The sequence below is a fragment of the Haemaphysalis longicornis genome, unplaced genomic scaffold (assembly GCF_048455015.1).
Source record: "Haemaphysalis longicornis isolate Haplotype H1 unplaced genomic scaffold, Haemaphysalis longicornis Haplotype H1 scaffold_5, whole genome shotgun sequence".
Taxonomy (NCBI): domain Eukaryota; kingdom Metazoa; phylum Arthropoda; class Arachnida; order Ixodida; family Ixodidae; genus Haemaphysalis; species Haemaphysalis longicornis.
The window spans coordinates 82,025,012-82,040,563 of NW_027526385.1; the positions used below are offsets into that span (position 1 = coordinate 82,025,012).

The window sequence follows — 15,552 nt, forward strand, 5'->3', positions numbered from 1 at the left end:
CAAGTGCGAAAAGCGGATGATCATCATCATCAACAACAACAGCCTATTTAGGTCCAGTGCAGGACGAAGGCCTCCCCCATTAGCCGCGTTTACATGAATGCGACAAGAGGCGCATCGCATCGCATCGCATCAATTTTCTAGCGCATAGCATCCATGTAAACGGGGCTAATGTCGCATTAATGCGCCAGACAGGGCTGGATTGAGACGCGTAAGTCGACTTTCGAAGTGCATGTAAACGCGAGCGCATCGCATTAGGAATTATGCCGACAAGAAATCTAAGCCCTGCAAACGCAGCTTTGCATTTAAAAACGCCTAAATCGAGTGTAAAACGCCGGCAAATGCGAGTCGTGAAAAAAGAACAAGAACCAGCCGTGCCGGAAGCTTTGGAAGCGCCAGAAACGCTGCTTTACCTTCGATGTGCGACACCGTATGGCGCCACCATCGTACCAGGTGTAATGCGCTACATGCAAACGCTAGCGCATCGCATTACTCGTGATGCGCTAGGAAATGTGACGCGCTCCTATCGCATTCTGTCGCATTCATGTAAACGCGGCTATTGACCTCCACCCGTTTCTGCCCTGTGATGCCCGAGTGCATTCTTTGCCTCCGAATTTTCTCGTTTCATCTCTCCATCGAGTTAATGGCCTTCCCCTTCTTCTAGTCCCGTCCCTCGGCGCCCATTCTGTTGTCCTTGTGGTCCACCTGGTGTCAGTTCGTCGAACTACATGGCCAGCCCAAGTCGATTTGCTTTTCTTAACCTGAACTACGATATATCGCCTATCCGAATTTGCTCGCTAATCCAGGTAGCTCGTGTTCTGTCCCCAAGCCTTACTCCTAACATTATTCGCTCCATGGCACGTTGGGCGGACCTAAGCTTGCTTTCTAATTGCTTACTAAGGCGCCAAGTTTTCGCGCTTCTCTCAGCGTTCGTTAGGAAAGCATGGTAAAGTTTTTTTGCCTCATGCGGCACTAGGTTCGATGGTTCGCACACCGCGACATCCCGATGTTAGCACTAGAGCACTGCACGGGCCTGATTGTAAGGCCCGAGTCCGACCCGGGCCCGTAACACCGAGCCCGGACCCGGCCCGGGCCCGTCGTCTCAAGCCCAGGCCCGGCCCGGGCACGGTCTTTTTTTTTTTTTAGCCTAGGGAGGGCCCGCATGTGTGTGACCAGGCCTGGTCTTAGACGTTGAAGAAAATTTGTTTATTATATTTGGTCGAGTGTCTTCGTAGCGGGAAATCAGATGGAGCATGTAGTCTGTACAAGCACGCCCTCAATTGTAACGCAAAAAAATAAGGGCTTAAAAGTACACGTAGTTTAGCTCACACCGTCTGCAGTTCACGCCACATGGGTGTAATAATTGCTCGTATTCTTACACGAGACACACCATCATCTTGATGACCAGACTCTTGGCAACTTCATGTGGTTGTTTCGGTCACAAGTTGGTATTAATGAAATTTCTTGCTCTCCATTTGAATCCGCGAGTATGTGCGTGCGTTGAAATATTTTCCCTGGAGTGGTTGTTAAGCGGTGGCGCTTCTCTAGCACGCGAGTTTGATTTCCAGCCACGGCAGCCGCATTTAGATTGGTTCGACATCTAAAACACACGTACATAGACATAGGTGCACAGCTCCAGGGTGGCTTAATTTATTCCTTCCCCGCTAGGGCATTTCTTGTAACCGTATCATTGATATGTTATACACCAAAATATAAAATCTTGATGCAGTACATGAAATGTCATTAAAGTTACAGTATAGTGACTATCAGCCTTAGCAAAACACATTTTTAAAACAATGTGTACAACTAACATCAAGAAGCGCGTAAAAGTATACTCAGAATATTCAATTTTATGCTCTTTTCTACACTTCACGTCGGAACTATTAATGGCCAGGCCTATGAATTCAAGTCCGAGCCCGGCCCGGGCCCGTGGCACTGAGCCCGGGCCCGGCCTGGGCCCGCCGATAATCGACTTCGGTCGGCCCGGCCCGGCTTGCGGGCCGGGTCGGGCCCGGGCTTTCGGGCCATTCCGGGCTTTCGGGCCGGCCCGGGCCCGTGCAGTGCTCTAGTTAGCACATCTCGATACACGTCGCTAATTGAGCGGCGGCCACCAGCATCGCCGCTTGAATCAAAAAGAAACTCCGCACTTTCGTTTTCTCCCTTTCACAAGTCCGTTTCCCAGCGGACACAACGGGAACTGGGTGGCATGCGGGCGTGGCGTCGCGACGCGCTGTCTGGCATCGCCGCCGCCGCCGCCCTGTCGGTCCACCGTCTGTCCGGCCGGTCATTCAGCCCTTCGGCGCTTATTGTCGTCTGGCGTCCCGGTTTGCAAATGCACTCTCGCTTTGTTGTGTCGCTTCTTTCCCCTGCGAGTCAAAAGTCCGTCTGCAGCGCGCAGCCCTCGGGGTCGAGTTTCGTTTCGCCCATCGGCTCTCCGTCGTGGGAATAATTGGCCTTCATTCGCCAATACTCGCCACTCGTCGGCCGCGATATTCATGCGCATAAATCACACGCCGCCCATATTCCCGAAGGCGCATCGGTAATGCTCCCGCGGCTATTTCTATCTCGGCCCCGTCCCCCACCTGCTTTGGTTGTTGCCGGTGAAGATAGATGGGAAGAAACGAAGGAATATGTGTATGCTTCTCATTTTTGCATGACCTAGCCATGGACCACGCTTGTGTCTCTAGGACTGGCGTTTCCCCGTATCAGTTCTTTGCCCCCGTCCGAGTTTTTTTTTTCCCCCTTTACTCGCTGTTATGAGGTTAAAGGGGCACTGACACAAAATTTTGAAGGCGAGATAATGTCGGAGATAGATTGGTGGGAACACATATACATCATCTGCAAAATTTCAGCGGCGAATACAGCCTAGAACATATTTAAAATCATTTTTGAACTGTGCGAAACGCAACCGAGCAGCCAACAGAGGACCACGCGCAATTGTAAATAAACAACATCCAAACACGTCACGAGTTTGTGTTTGCCGCTTCCGCACTACCGGCGTTTTACGCGGGCTCGCCCGGCTCGCCGCTCCAATCGGAGGGCCGGAGGGCGGAGCTTCTGCTCTCGACAACGAACGACCCGATCGTTGGCGGCGGAGGCGCCGTGATTTCGTCAGCTAATCGGGCAGCTGGCCGCGACCAAAGTTCTACAGCGATTCCAGGCACTCTGTTTATATTACTGTTTATTACCATTGGATGCGAAAACGCGCCGGAGGCACGAAAAGCCCACTGAGCTAGCCGCACTGTCGCTGTGCAGGCGGCGGCCACGGCCGCGAAGTGGCCCAGGCCGGCGCAGGTAGCTCGAGTGATAGCTTGTTACCGCTGCACGAAATTGTCCCCAAGTCCCGACCATAGTGGCTTAAATGAGAAAGGAGTTAATGATGCGATGGCGGGTTGCATTAAAAATTGTCATCTGCACCGCTTACGAGAGCGGCACTCGAATATCCGCCGCAGTGCTGAGCCGAACACATCTGTAGGCGGACCTGTAGGCAGACCGGCCGGCTGCTCCCAGCGCGCGTCTTGCCACCCACCGTCTCGAGCGTCGCGCGTCGTTCTTTAGCCGCGGTAGCATTTGCACTCGCAGCGCCTGCGTCACATCCACGGTCGCTTTTTAATTAAGCGCCACACGAGATCAGTACGTGGGGGCATTCGCAGAAACTGCCGTCGATGCGGATTCGACAGTGCTACGGCGGCTCTGCTCTGTGATATCCCTCCGACGGTCACGTGGTCAGCTTTGTTCACACAAAATCTACAAAATCCATCGTTTCGCGGCACTCGCTGAAACCGAAACTGCGACTGGCCGCATTTAAAATCCCTCTAATTAAACAACCGTCGCACGCTGAAGCAAATGAGGTTTCTACAGGTTATAAGTAGGTCACTAGCTACTTATCGCAACGAAAAAAACAAGATGCTAAATTTTTGTGTCAGTGCCCCTTTAAGGGGGAGAATATCTTTCTTGCGTGTTTCTGTCTAGGGTATGTGTCCCTGTGGACCTCAGTGACACGAGCATGGAAACGGGTGGCCTATGTGCGAGACATTGCCTGTATAATGGAGCTTTGACCTTCCTTACTTTTCGTAATCAGCGGTATACATTAAATTCTCGTTGCCGATCTTCACCCTGCGATGTCAGTTGATAAGGGTACGCCGCCGGTGCCTCCAAATTTGGCGCCCAACGTGGAGCCAGTGCGATCCGTCATCGAAACGCGGCATCTCTGCTTTCAGAACGCTGCGCTCAGTTAGCTCTGGGAGTCCTTTAGTGTCTGCAGTAATCGTAGTTGGCGGACTGAATGGCCGACTCACACGCCGCCGGTGCTTCCACATTTGGCGCCCAACGTGGAGCCAGTGCGATTCTGCGGAGTCCCGGCATACTACACACGGTAACCCGCTGTTTGCGTACGTGGGCATCGCTCTGCCACTCATTGTGATTTTTCTTTAATTAAATTTCCGGGTGTTTGTTTTGCTTTTGTCGCATTATTGTTGGACAGGCCCGGTCGATAACCTTGCTAGTACTCTTGGCTCGCATCTCCTTGCTGTCGTGCACCCAAAAAGCACCACGTACAACCACGATCAAAAGATTACGGACCAGGGAAATGGCAACTTTAGGTTATTTATCTTCCTACGGAAGCCCGAAAAACTTTCGAATGCATGCAAGATGTCGCAAAAGTACTTAACTAAAGAAAACTACCGCACATAGTCCTCCGGGATGCTGTGCGGCAGAGAAGTCACTAAAAAATGCTGCTTTCGTGGTCCGTAAACTTCTGCTCCTGGGTGTACATTGTGTTCGTGGAGCGGACGTCGCTACATGAGGTCCTTTGGGGTACTGTCGCGAGCATGTACGCGACTGCCGCAATCTATAAACCACCCGACTCGCTGCGAGTCGTACCGACCGAACAGTTATCGGTTTGCCTCGTGGTTTCAGGCGGTTCGTACATACATTCATCGCCTGCACTGCTGCAGACATGCCTTGCAGTAGGAGGCACTGGTATGCCATTGTATACGCTGCTTTTATCGGGTGCCAGTGATCTGATCTGTAAGGCACGAAGACGTTGACGGCAGGCAGCACAGAGGCACTCACTCCTCAGGTAGCCAAGGCGTAGACCTTTCTCTCTCCTTTCTCTTGACGTTGGTTGTCGCTCGTATTGCCTTATTGTTTAGATTTGGCTTGCGTGACCACGCACTCGATAGACCATCCGCGCTGCCGGTCGTGAGTTGCGACTATGGTTTGTTTGCGTACGCTAGCATTCCGGATTGCATCCTGTTCAATCCCCTTTCGCTCTATGTCTGGCCCTGCTGGAAGGGATCGCGGGCACCCTAATGGCCTCCGCCCCCCGCGAGTCTTGTTCCCACGATTACCGTCGCGGCGTCGGCGTCTCTATTGGCTCGCTAGCGCGTCGCGTATCGCCGATCAAGGTCTGTCTATGAACCGGCACGCTCGCTTTTACGTTTCATTCGTTTGTATTTTTTTTTTTCGCTCCCGTCTCGGGCGTCGCTCTGTGAGGACCTTGTTCGAAAGAAGGACAAACAAGTCTCCGAGAGTGCCCCATGGGCTGGTTGTGCCGGAGGTGAAAGGCGAAGTAGCACGCTTGTCGACTTCCTTTTCTGATTCTTTTTTTTTTTTTTTTTTTTCGCTGGCGCGAGAGTTGCCGGAGCGCGGATCGCGGTTTGATAAAAATGCTTGTGTGGAATGCCGGTGGTAAGGTCTTGCGGTAGCGACGATGATGGGATTGAAGGTGTGTGAGCTGTGGCTGCCGCCGCTGCTGCTGCTGCTGCTGCTGCTTCGTAAAAAAAAAAAAATTAAGATTGGTCGATTTTTTTGTGCGTTTAAGGAACGAAGGCCGACACGTAACAAATGAATGAGCACAAGTGGTAAAAACGAAGTGAATTTCTTAAAGGGCGAAAATGAAACATTGAGGGAACAAGCTCCGAAAGTGGACGTTTGCGCATGGCCGGCATTTCGAGACATATAACGTTAGGTCCATCAAATCCAAGATTTTTTTTTATTATTCGTTTCCGTACAGTTCGAACCGAAATTTAAACATTGCTTGGTGTCAGTGTCATGTTGGAGCGGTATACACTCATCAAAGGTTTTCGCCATCTGTGGGCAGCAACCTCAAGCAAATAATGGGGCTAAAGTCCCAGAGGTTTCTGCTATGTTATCCCGCTAAATAACATCTCCGAATACTATTGAGGTCGCACTAGGCAGGTTCAACTCTACTACGAAAGGTCCCCGAGACACAAATAGCACTCCCTCACTAGAACAGGGTCCAGCTACCCTAGCCACTCAGTATTCGATCGGCCGCAGCCTCCCTATGAAATTAAAACTGTACTCGGGTCTTTAGTCTCCAGCAGATGTTGATCACGTGAGCAATTAAGGCGGTGGTCGGGTGAGCAGTGTGGCAGTGGGGTGGGTGCTAAGAATATCTGGGTTCTGAGTCTAAGAATCTTGGGTCTGCCTTTGAAGGTTAAGCTTTGCAATGGTTGGCGTTTCACTCTTTAAAAAAAGCATCGTGGCACTTACTAACAGCACACTAACCAGTTACAGTAAAAGCTCGTTAATTCGAACTCGAAGGGGGCAAAACATCGTTCAAATTAAGCGGAGTTCGAATTAGCGTACGGGCGCTATAGAATGAATGGACATCGCGCCACACTGCGCGGGAAGGAGACAAAGAAATCACCTCTGGACTCGTTATATCGCAAATTAGGCGCTACTACACGTTTGTGGCAGGCGATTTCGGAAATAATGTTTCGTAAATAATAATGGCATGCGCCGGAGCACTGGCGCCGGTGGCGCGGCGCCCTTTGCAGAAGCGAAATAAGCTGTTGCAGACGCGGAGCGCGTGCGCCACGCTGTTGTTTTTCTGTTTCGTTGTTTTGCATCTCTCGTAAATTTGGTTTGGTTTGGATTTGCAACACATTGTAATCACTCCGGGCCGACTTTTGCGAGGAGCGATGGAAACCAGGGGATCGTAATTCGAATTATCGGGAGTTTTCCCCCCATTGAAATGTACATGGCTGTGCCGGGACAAGGGCGTGAGTTCGAATTAACCGAGTTCGAATGAACGAGCTTTCACTGTACTTGTTATAGCATCCACTGGATACTTAGTGCTTTTATTTATTGGCTATGCATAACCTAGTAAAAAACCTGTGTGACAACGTGGATCGGCTGAGTTCGCAGTTCGACATAGAGACACATTCAACACGCCCATGTCACACTTACAGAATAAATAAATTGAGCAGGAAAGCCAATGGGATGCACGAGGAGAGCGAGTATCACTTACTAGTTACCTTAGAAATACATCTGCTGGTCTTGCTTTTATAGCCAGCAGCGGAAATTCCTCTGATATAGTCAGTGTGCTTGTCGCAAAAATCAAATATTTGAGCGATTATTTTAAAATTATGTATTTTAATGTGAGCCTATACAAGTCAGCAGGTGAATTTGCAAACGTTTTTTAATCGTGAGGTGAAATGAAAAAAAAAAGTGCTGTAGTTATGTTCAATTATTCATACAATTTTGTTACTATCAGTGAATGTTAGTATCAGACAAGCAGCAGTTACTAAGTGCGGCAGAAAGCGGCGCACTTAGAGCGAGAGTTTGCGCATGCGCAGAACCGTCACGCCGGGGCAAGGGTCGTCTGCTAGGCTGTTCCCGCAAGCACGATACACACTCCTCCGCTGGTAAGCAACCGGCTCTGTTGATCACCGGACGCTGACAACGATTTCGCGTGCACCTTGTTCGTTACCCTTCTTTATTTTCGTAACGCATGTACGCGCACGCATTACGGCAATAAAAAAATAGACAAATCTCGTTTGTCTGTGTGTATGTGCGCACGTGCGTGTGTACGTGACAACAAATAGTGGGAAAAAAAGAAAGGGGAGGCACGCGAACCACCGATTCTACGCATAAACTTACGCACGCGTAAATGCTTTCACAGTCCGGCAACGTAGAGAATCGGTGGAATGGTGCTTGGCGGAGCAGCCTAGCAGACGACGCTCGCAGCACCGGCCTGATCGTTCTGCGCACGCGCCCGCTCTCGCTCGTTTCGCCGCTTTCCACCGCTGTAGGGCGCTGACCTACCCGCCGGTCGACGCTCCGGAGATTTTCTAAACGTTGGCAGGCTGTACAAGTTAAAGGAAGTTAAAAGTATCGTCAGCCTGTGCACCAACGAGGCTGTTGAGAATTTCTGTGAGGATGCCGAATCACCAGTTCGAAAACTCTCGAAATTCCGAAACTGTACCGAACGATTCGTTGCATCTGGTCGTTCCCCCGTTGCACTGCGCTGATTTTCGACGACTGCTCCACTTCTCACGTTGCTCTGCTCGTCGTCCTCTTGTTCTCCCCAGAGGGTGTGATAACACGTACACCCACCATCCCTCACGAACCATTCGCCCCGTAGGTCACCGACATCACCTGAGGGGCCGTGCGGTTTGTATGCCCGAACGCCGTGCAGTCTATAGACCAACGTATAGACCCGCCCCTCGACCGAGCGGACAAACAGCGCGGCAAAGTACATAGCGAAAGCGTCAAGGCACGGCCCGGCCTCCGGAAGGAACGGCACGAACCGGGTTTCAGTCTGCCAGGGCACGAATCACATACGTGTACATTTCCTCGCCATGAGGAGGGACCGTGGTTTGGCAGTGGTGGTGGTGAGACGGTTATTACGCGAGCGCGCCCTTCTCAAACCTTTTCAAAGGGACCGCCACCCGCCGACCTCTGTACGACGAAGCAGCCGTTACTTTGCCCGCTCCACGAGGCGTCTTTGTGCGTTGTCGTTGGCCCCTCGAGGAGGGCTAGTGAAAGACCGACCGGGGAGACGTCGCCGGTCCGTCCGTCCTACGCATCGTTACGGTTTCCTCGCGGGATCTTCGTTTGTGCCCGGGGGGAGCACCCCTTTTCTCAAGGTGGTCCTCCCCCAGGGCCTTCTACGGAGCGCCCGGCGGATTCCAACGATGGGCGCACGGAAAGACCATCACGAGGATCATCCGGATGTTCCGCGTCTTTTCATCCCTGAATGGAAGAGGAGAGGAGATGAAAGGGAGACGCTTTCTACAACCATCCGTGCACGCGAGGCCTGAAAATATATACAAGAGTGACGAAAGGAAAGAAATGAAGTGAGCGAGTTTAACGAACGCGCGGAGAGAGAGGGCTGCAGCGCACGAGTCGAGGTGCATCGCACTTTCACCTCTCTGCTTGAAGCGGCCCGGTCGTGGTGTACGCGGGTCTTTGAATGAGCGTGGTCGCTGAATAACGGCGGGTGGGAAACGTGCGCGGTGGTTGCGTGGTCAGCGCGTACGGAGGGATGCGAACCCGGACCCATTAATCTATGGCGCCCTCCTTTAATCTTCACCCTCTCGGGCCTTCCTTGGGAGGCGGCGGTGTCTCACGTGCGAGCTCCCCGTCGAAAGCTCCGTTAGGCTGAGAAGGCCAGCTATGGGGTCAATGGTACGGAGTGCTTCGCGGTGCCGGTTGCTCGCTCCTCGAGTCTGTACCTGCTTACGAAATGAGGAACAGCTGGGAGCCAGGTGTGGGACGGAATGTGTGTGCCAATTCTGTGACCACCGTTCGTATACGAAGCGTGCGTGAAAGGGCTGTCTCGTTGCCGCTTGGCGGCGGATCGTTTTGAATTCCCGAAATTCCCGGGCTTCGTTGTGTACTAAATAAATAGCCGTAGATGCGGACTGAAATAGCGGGAAGGACTTCCGCTGGAGCATGGAGATTTCGGCGGAACTTTTTCTGAGACGATGGTGTCACTACCTGAAATGCAAAAAAAAAAAAAATGCTTTCTGATTTTTTTTTTTTCGCAGTGCTGCGTTGGATGAAAAGAAAAGGAAGTGCAAAAAAGCGAATAATGATTGAATGTGGGTGTTAAGCAGAGTACTGGTTTGGGCGAGTTGGTACACAGCGATGTATCGAGGCGCAGCACAAGACGAGGAACAGAAAAGACGACACACAGAGCGCTAAAAGGGTAGGGTTTTAAAGGGTAGGGGTGGGGGGTGGGGGGGATTTTAGCTGGCTGCTATGGCTGGGTGCTGTGGCTATAACCGCAGAATCTTACAACTATAATTCGCATTGCGCCATATTTTTCATGCACTTCTGTAAAGACTGCCTTCCGTTTCGGCGCATTGGCCGCAGACAAGAGTAGAAACGATTTCTTTGTTGTCGTTTGTTTATTTTTTTTTTTTCGTGCATATCGTGTCGAGACCTAGCATAGCAGCAGCAGCCCTCTGCGTCGTGGAAAGCGGCCTTACTCACATATATGCTTCATACGCTTCAGAACAGGCTCCTGTTGCGGTCCGTTCCCAAGCCCAATGTGGGCATATTTTGTGTCCCGTATCGACTGCCATATCGTGCGCTATGGACGTTATAGAACGGCGTTTCACGCAGTTCGGTTGGCTGAGACGTCAAATGACGTCATTATTTAAAGATATTACAGATATTACTACAGTTGCGACAACAGTCTGAACATAGGCTTCTAACAGCAAACACGCATCAGGCAGGGGGTCTCTTCGGCTTTGCTTTTTGAGGCAGTGCTTTGAGGCAGTGCTTTTTGAGGGCAGTGCTTTGCTTTTTGAGGCTAGAGCAGGTTGCCTGCGAACTAAGAGTTTTGTGGGAAAGTATTCACAAAATGATGGGGTATGTGTGGTCTGCGGAAAAGAAACAGAAACTATGCGGCACATAGTGTTAGAATGTGAGGGTATCCATCCAAATCTACATGAAGGGAATATTGGGCTTCCAGAAGCCCTAGGATTTAAGGGTATCACAGAGGAAGTTAACTTCAAGGCTGTCGAGGGGACGAAGAGAAGATTAGAATGCTGGTGGACGAAAAGCAGAGAGGGGAATATTGCCTAAGACAGTTACCACCTGTAACAGGGAAAAGAAAGTATTTCGGGCCTAATAAGCTTTAGTGCCTCCCCTAAGCAGCGCTAGTATTAAACCAAGAGTGTAAAACATGATTATATTAGTCCTTTTTGGTAAGATGACATGTCATCACCCCGCTTCAAAGGGGAAACCAATATGAATCATCATCATCATCATCAACAACAACAACATGGAGCGTCGACGTCGTCTGCTATGCATGGCTTATCTAGCGCTGAATTCCAATGACAAAGGTGGGGCGGCCGGCCAACCCCACGCGGGAGCACGTCGCCCGGGCGACAAGCGCCCACACCTAATCTACGGTTGGAACGCACAGCCACGCGTGCTGGAGGAAATAGCTCTGGTAGTCCCATAAATCTTATCTCAAGGCATCCTGTCCTATTATAAAGCCGATGCTGTACACCGGTGCTGGCTAAGCAGTTTCGCACCGTTTTTCTTGATGGTGTCCCAAATTCGTTTTCCCTTTTGCGCTCTAACTGTGATGCCGGCCGTCACCATGCTCCGCGGGCATATATCCGTTGCTTTTCATAGCGTATTCCTGGGTGCATACTCATTTTAAAAAGCGTAAATTGTGACGCATCATCGCATTTCGGAGCAGCTTGGACATTTTTCGTGGGTTCATACCCATTTCTAACGTGTGTAAATTGTGACTGATCGTGGAATTTCCGTTTAACTTGGTCATTGTTCTTACTTTCTCCCGTGACATGCCCGCTTGCAGTACAAATATCAGTCCTGCTCGAAATTATATATGCGTTTGCATTTAGTGGGCGGTTACCAATTGTTGGTCTCCTGAAAGCTTATGTAACTTGTCGACTTTGGTGTCGCGTATCACTGAATCATGACCACTTAAACTCACCCGCAGCGGTGGCTTAGTGGCTAAGGCGTTGTGCTGCTGAGCACGAGGACGCGGGTTCGATTCCCGGCCGCGGCGGCCGCTTTTCTGATGGAGGCGAAAAGCAAAAACGCCCGTGTGTACGAGGTTTCGGCGCACGTTAAAGATCCCCAGGTGGTCTTAATTAATCCGGAGCCCTCCACTACGGCGCGCCTCATCGCCTGCGTTGCGGTAAACCCTACAATCAACCATTTAAACTCCGCGCCCTCGTACGTTTCCTGGAGAACGAGATGCACCCTCCTACCCGAATCCAGTGAGGGGGAGGAGGGGGGGGGGGTTGAGACGGAGGAAAGTAGAGTAATTGTCGCTCCTTTTCGTCACGACCCGTAGCCTAAGAGACACACAGCTGCCGTTATCACGCGCGCTAACCGTTCGCGGGACCGTTTTCAGATTTGTTTCTTCTTCCTTCTCTCTTGCATAACCTTCTTTGTGCGCTCGCAAGCAATCGCGAACCTCGCGCTGCCGAGGATATATCTCGAAAGACGCATGTGTTTCGCGCGCGGCGCTCCAGAAGCTTTTCTGCAAGTATACATACGGCGGCGCCGCGCAGCAGCCGCTCACTTTTTTTTTTCTTTCTCGAGACAAAAAGAAAGCGGCGCTGTGAGTCACGTTCGCAGCACACTGGGCCTGTGTGTTCGCTCATGCAGAAAGAGAAAACGGAGACGACAGCCGCGAGGTTTTGGCTCGCCGACAGCGGCGGTGCCTGTACAGGTGACCGCCGCCGCTAGTCCACGTCGGCCCCCCGCCCGGAGCGGATCACGACTGTTCTAGCGGAGTCGTAGAGGAAAAGGAACCGCGCCCGGTTGTTTGTGGTCTGTGTCGGCCGGTGTCCGGAGCTGCTGGGTTCAACGATGTGTCCATCGTCGGACTCGCTGCTTCGGCGCTGCCTCGAAGCCTTGCTCAGGGGTGATCCGGCGCTCAGCAGCTGTGCCTCCTTCTGCTCCATCTGTGTCTGGGTGGGTTGGGGGTGGCCCTGGTGGGTGGGTGGTGGCGGCGGAGGGGTATTGTGTGTCCCAGATGTATGTAGCGGTACCCGGAAGGGCTAACTGGCCACCTGTGCGAGTGTGGGGAGCTGTCATATCTGTGCGCGCACTTGGTTCGGGCTTTTGATACGCGGGTGGCACAGGTGGTTGTATGCAACTCAAGAGATTCGTGCCGAGCTGAATGTCGCAGTTATAACAGGCCTTTGTGTATACGCAGGTGGTACGGCTGGATGATTACAGAGGTTTGAATTGTGCGTTGTGTGTATTCGAGCTCCCAGAAAGGATGAATATACCAGCTGGTTCTAGTTGCATTTACTGGTAACATCTGTTGCTGTTAGGACCTAAACTAATTTCAGCGGGATTCTGTTTTCTTTTTTTTTTTATGGTTGGCAAATATATTGCTTTACACGAAAGAACGCTCACGTTCGGTTCGAAGACTTTAGGTGCACTGAGTAACCTTGTTTTTTTTTTTCTTTTTGCCGGGTCATCAAGATGGCGCTACCCACTTTTTTTTATTTTTTTTTTTCCACAATACCCATTTTTGCGTCGGTCTGCTAGACAGTAGTAGTTCCATGTTTCATCTTCCGTTGGCAATGTCATTGTCCTCCGGCATGATGTTACGCCTCTTTTAGCTGGTGTGATATATACTTGTTACCTAATAAAGGTTAGGAGCGTTAGCTAATCACTCAGCAAAGTGCTTGCTGGACACGCCCATAGAAGGAGGGGCAGGAGGTCATCTTGAGAAGGAACGACTACCATGTTCAAAGAACGCGCTGGTTTATTATGAATTGCACGGACATGGTGATCAGTTTTCACCAGGATTGGGGTTCTGAGTGATCACAATACTGCGGTGACCCCCCCCCCCCCAACCCCCCAAAAAAAGTGACCCCTTTACGAACCTTCAGCCACGCATGCGAGTGTTTTAAAGTAGATCAAATTTTTTTTCGGCCCTGGAACGAAAGATTACATAACATACGCTGTTCTTACGTTTGTTCTTTCGTTTTCATGGCCGCGCTTCTACGTGTACTTTCTTAGTGAAATTGACGAGGAGTTTTGAGGGAAAGTCAAAAGCTGCTTTCTAAATGCAAGAAATGCAACGGAGCAGCATTTCCTCTAAAGCGGTTTTGATAATCCAGCTGTCGAGCACTTTGGTTGGCAAACTCTGGAAATTGTTTTGAAAAAAAATCCGGAACAATGCAGACGGTCTCATATAGTATAGTGCAAGCAAGTTCGAGAACAATGACATCATACTTGCTGTATTCGAAACTCGAAAGGGAAAGCGTTTATTTCGGTTTCATATCTTACGTTTTGTAGGTGGTTTTATTTTCTGCTCGTCTTGCTCGCAGGCCGCAGGTACAAATACCTTATGTTCTTGAAGCTTTTCCGTGTTATAAATTAGACGTCTCTGGTATAGCTAAAATCTATAATATGCTTGTATTGTTGAATGGGTGAAATATTGAAACCGCTGGAGCACTACTTGAACCTGCCTGATTTTCCATGCTCGATTTTGTTAGTGAACATTGCTGGCGACGAATTAAAAACGGTAGGCTACTGAAATGGCATTCAGTCAACCTTGCGGTATTGTTTCCGTTCTGAACTCACTTTGATCCTTTCGAAATCTCTTTCTTTTTATAACATGCGCCCTGACTTTTCGTACCATTTTCAAATGGCGTCGCTTCCGGAAGGTTGCCTGTCCTATACTGCTCACAAATTCCGAATGCGCTCTAAGGATGCACCGTGCAGCACTGCGGGCTGGCGCAAGAGTGTATCTTGATAAAGGGGCCCTGCAACATTTCTTTCACCTCTTGTGGAATGCTTTCAGAGCGTATTCAAAACGCGCATCCGTTCTTTTAGAATTAGGGGATCACAAAGAGCTTTAGCCAAAACTCATTGCATTATCCCCTTCGGATAGCTTGTAAAATTTCTCAAAACAATTTTCTGTCTTCGCGTGTTTTGGCGTTGTTTAGGCTTTCGAATGACGTCATTCGATCGAAGTTGTCGCTATTGGCCGTCTTTCAGTTGCAGCAACAAAAGCCTTCGGTTGCCTTTTAAATAAAACAGCAACAAAAGCAAAGCAGACTGCAAGGCGCCTATCTGCTGCGACAAACAAATCACGCAGTGCCGCTCCTTGCTCGCGATAACTAGTTTTTGCAGTGCTTCCAGGCACGAAGGAAATAGTGACAGCGTTTATCGAAAGCGTACGTTGCGGGCACCTTTAAACGTATTACTTCAAATTTTGTTCGGCCGCAGAAAATCCTCGAGTAATCGCGAAAGGTTAATGGTATTGGGAGTTAAACCTGTTTTCCGCTCTTTCCGTGCTGCAAAAGCGGGCCCCAGCGGAACGGGTTCCGTAAAAAGCCGCGCCGCCTACGTTAATGGAACCCCTCTTCCGTTCAGACCCGTTTTTTGAGCACGGGGAAGGAACCGAGTTTACGGAACCTCCAAATTTCATCATCCAAGACTTCCAGTTCACAGAGTTTCCAAATTGCCGAAGCTGTGCAGTAGTAATTAACTTGCTCGCACTTGTTTTGTTTGAAACATTACTTCTCTTTGAGGTATGATGACGTATATGCACGTTACGAGCTCTAGCTCACGCGGGTGTTTTGCCTTGTCATTCGCAGCACCTGAGCCGGCAAGCGGCCAGCCTACGGGAGGTGAACGAGTCTCGACTCAAGATCTACGAGCAGCTCGAGCAGAATGTGGCCGAGCTGGAGAAGAGCAACCAGCGGCTCCAGCAGGAGTCCAGATCCGACAAAAAGCGCATTCGCAGGTGAGTCACGGGGTGAGTCACGAGCCATATGTCGTATC

At 50.5% G+C, this 15,552-nt stretch overlaps 1 protein-coding gene across 4 annotated transcripts in view; it reads left to right on the forward strand.

Annotated features, from left to right (window-relative positions):
• LOC144138522 (uncharacterized) overlaps positions 1 to 15,552 on the forward strand; it is a 176,400-nt gene that overhangs the window by 133,658 nt on the left and 27,190 nt on the right. For 3 of the 4 annotated variants that reach the window (XM_077670851.1, XM_077670852.1, XM_077670853.1), the window contains one exon: positions 15,366 to 15,514. In XM_077670851.1, coding sequence (XP_077526977.1) covers positions 15,366 to 15,514 — 149 coding nt within the window. Of the gene's footprint in view, positions 1 to 12,439; positions 12,718 to 15,365; positions 15,515 to 15,552 lie in introns of those variants that run through there. The other variant, XM_077670854.1, reaches the window with a different exon arrangement.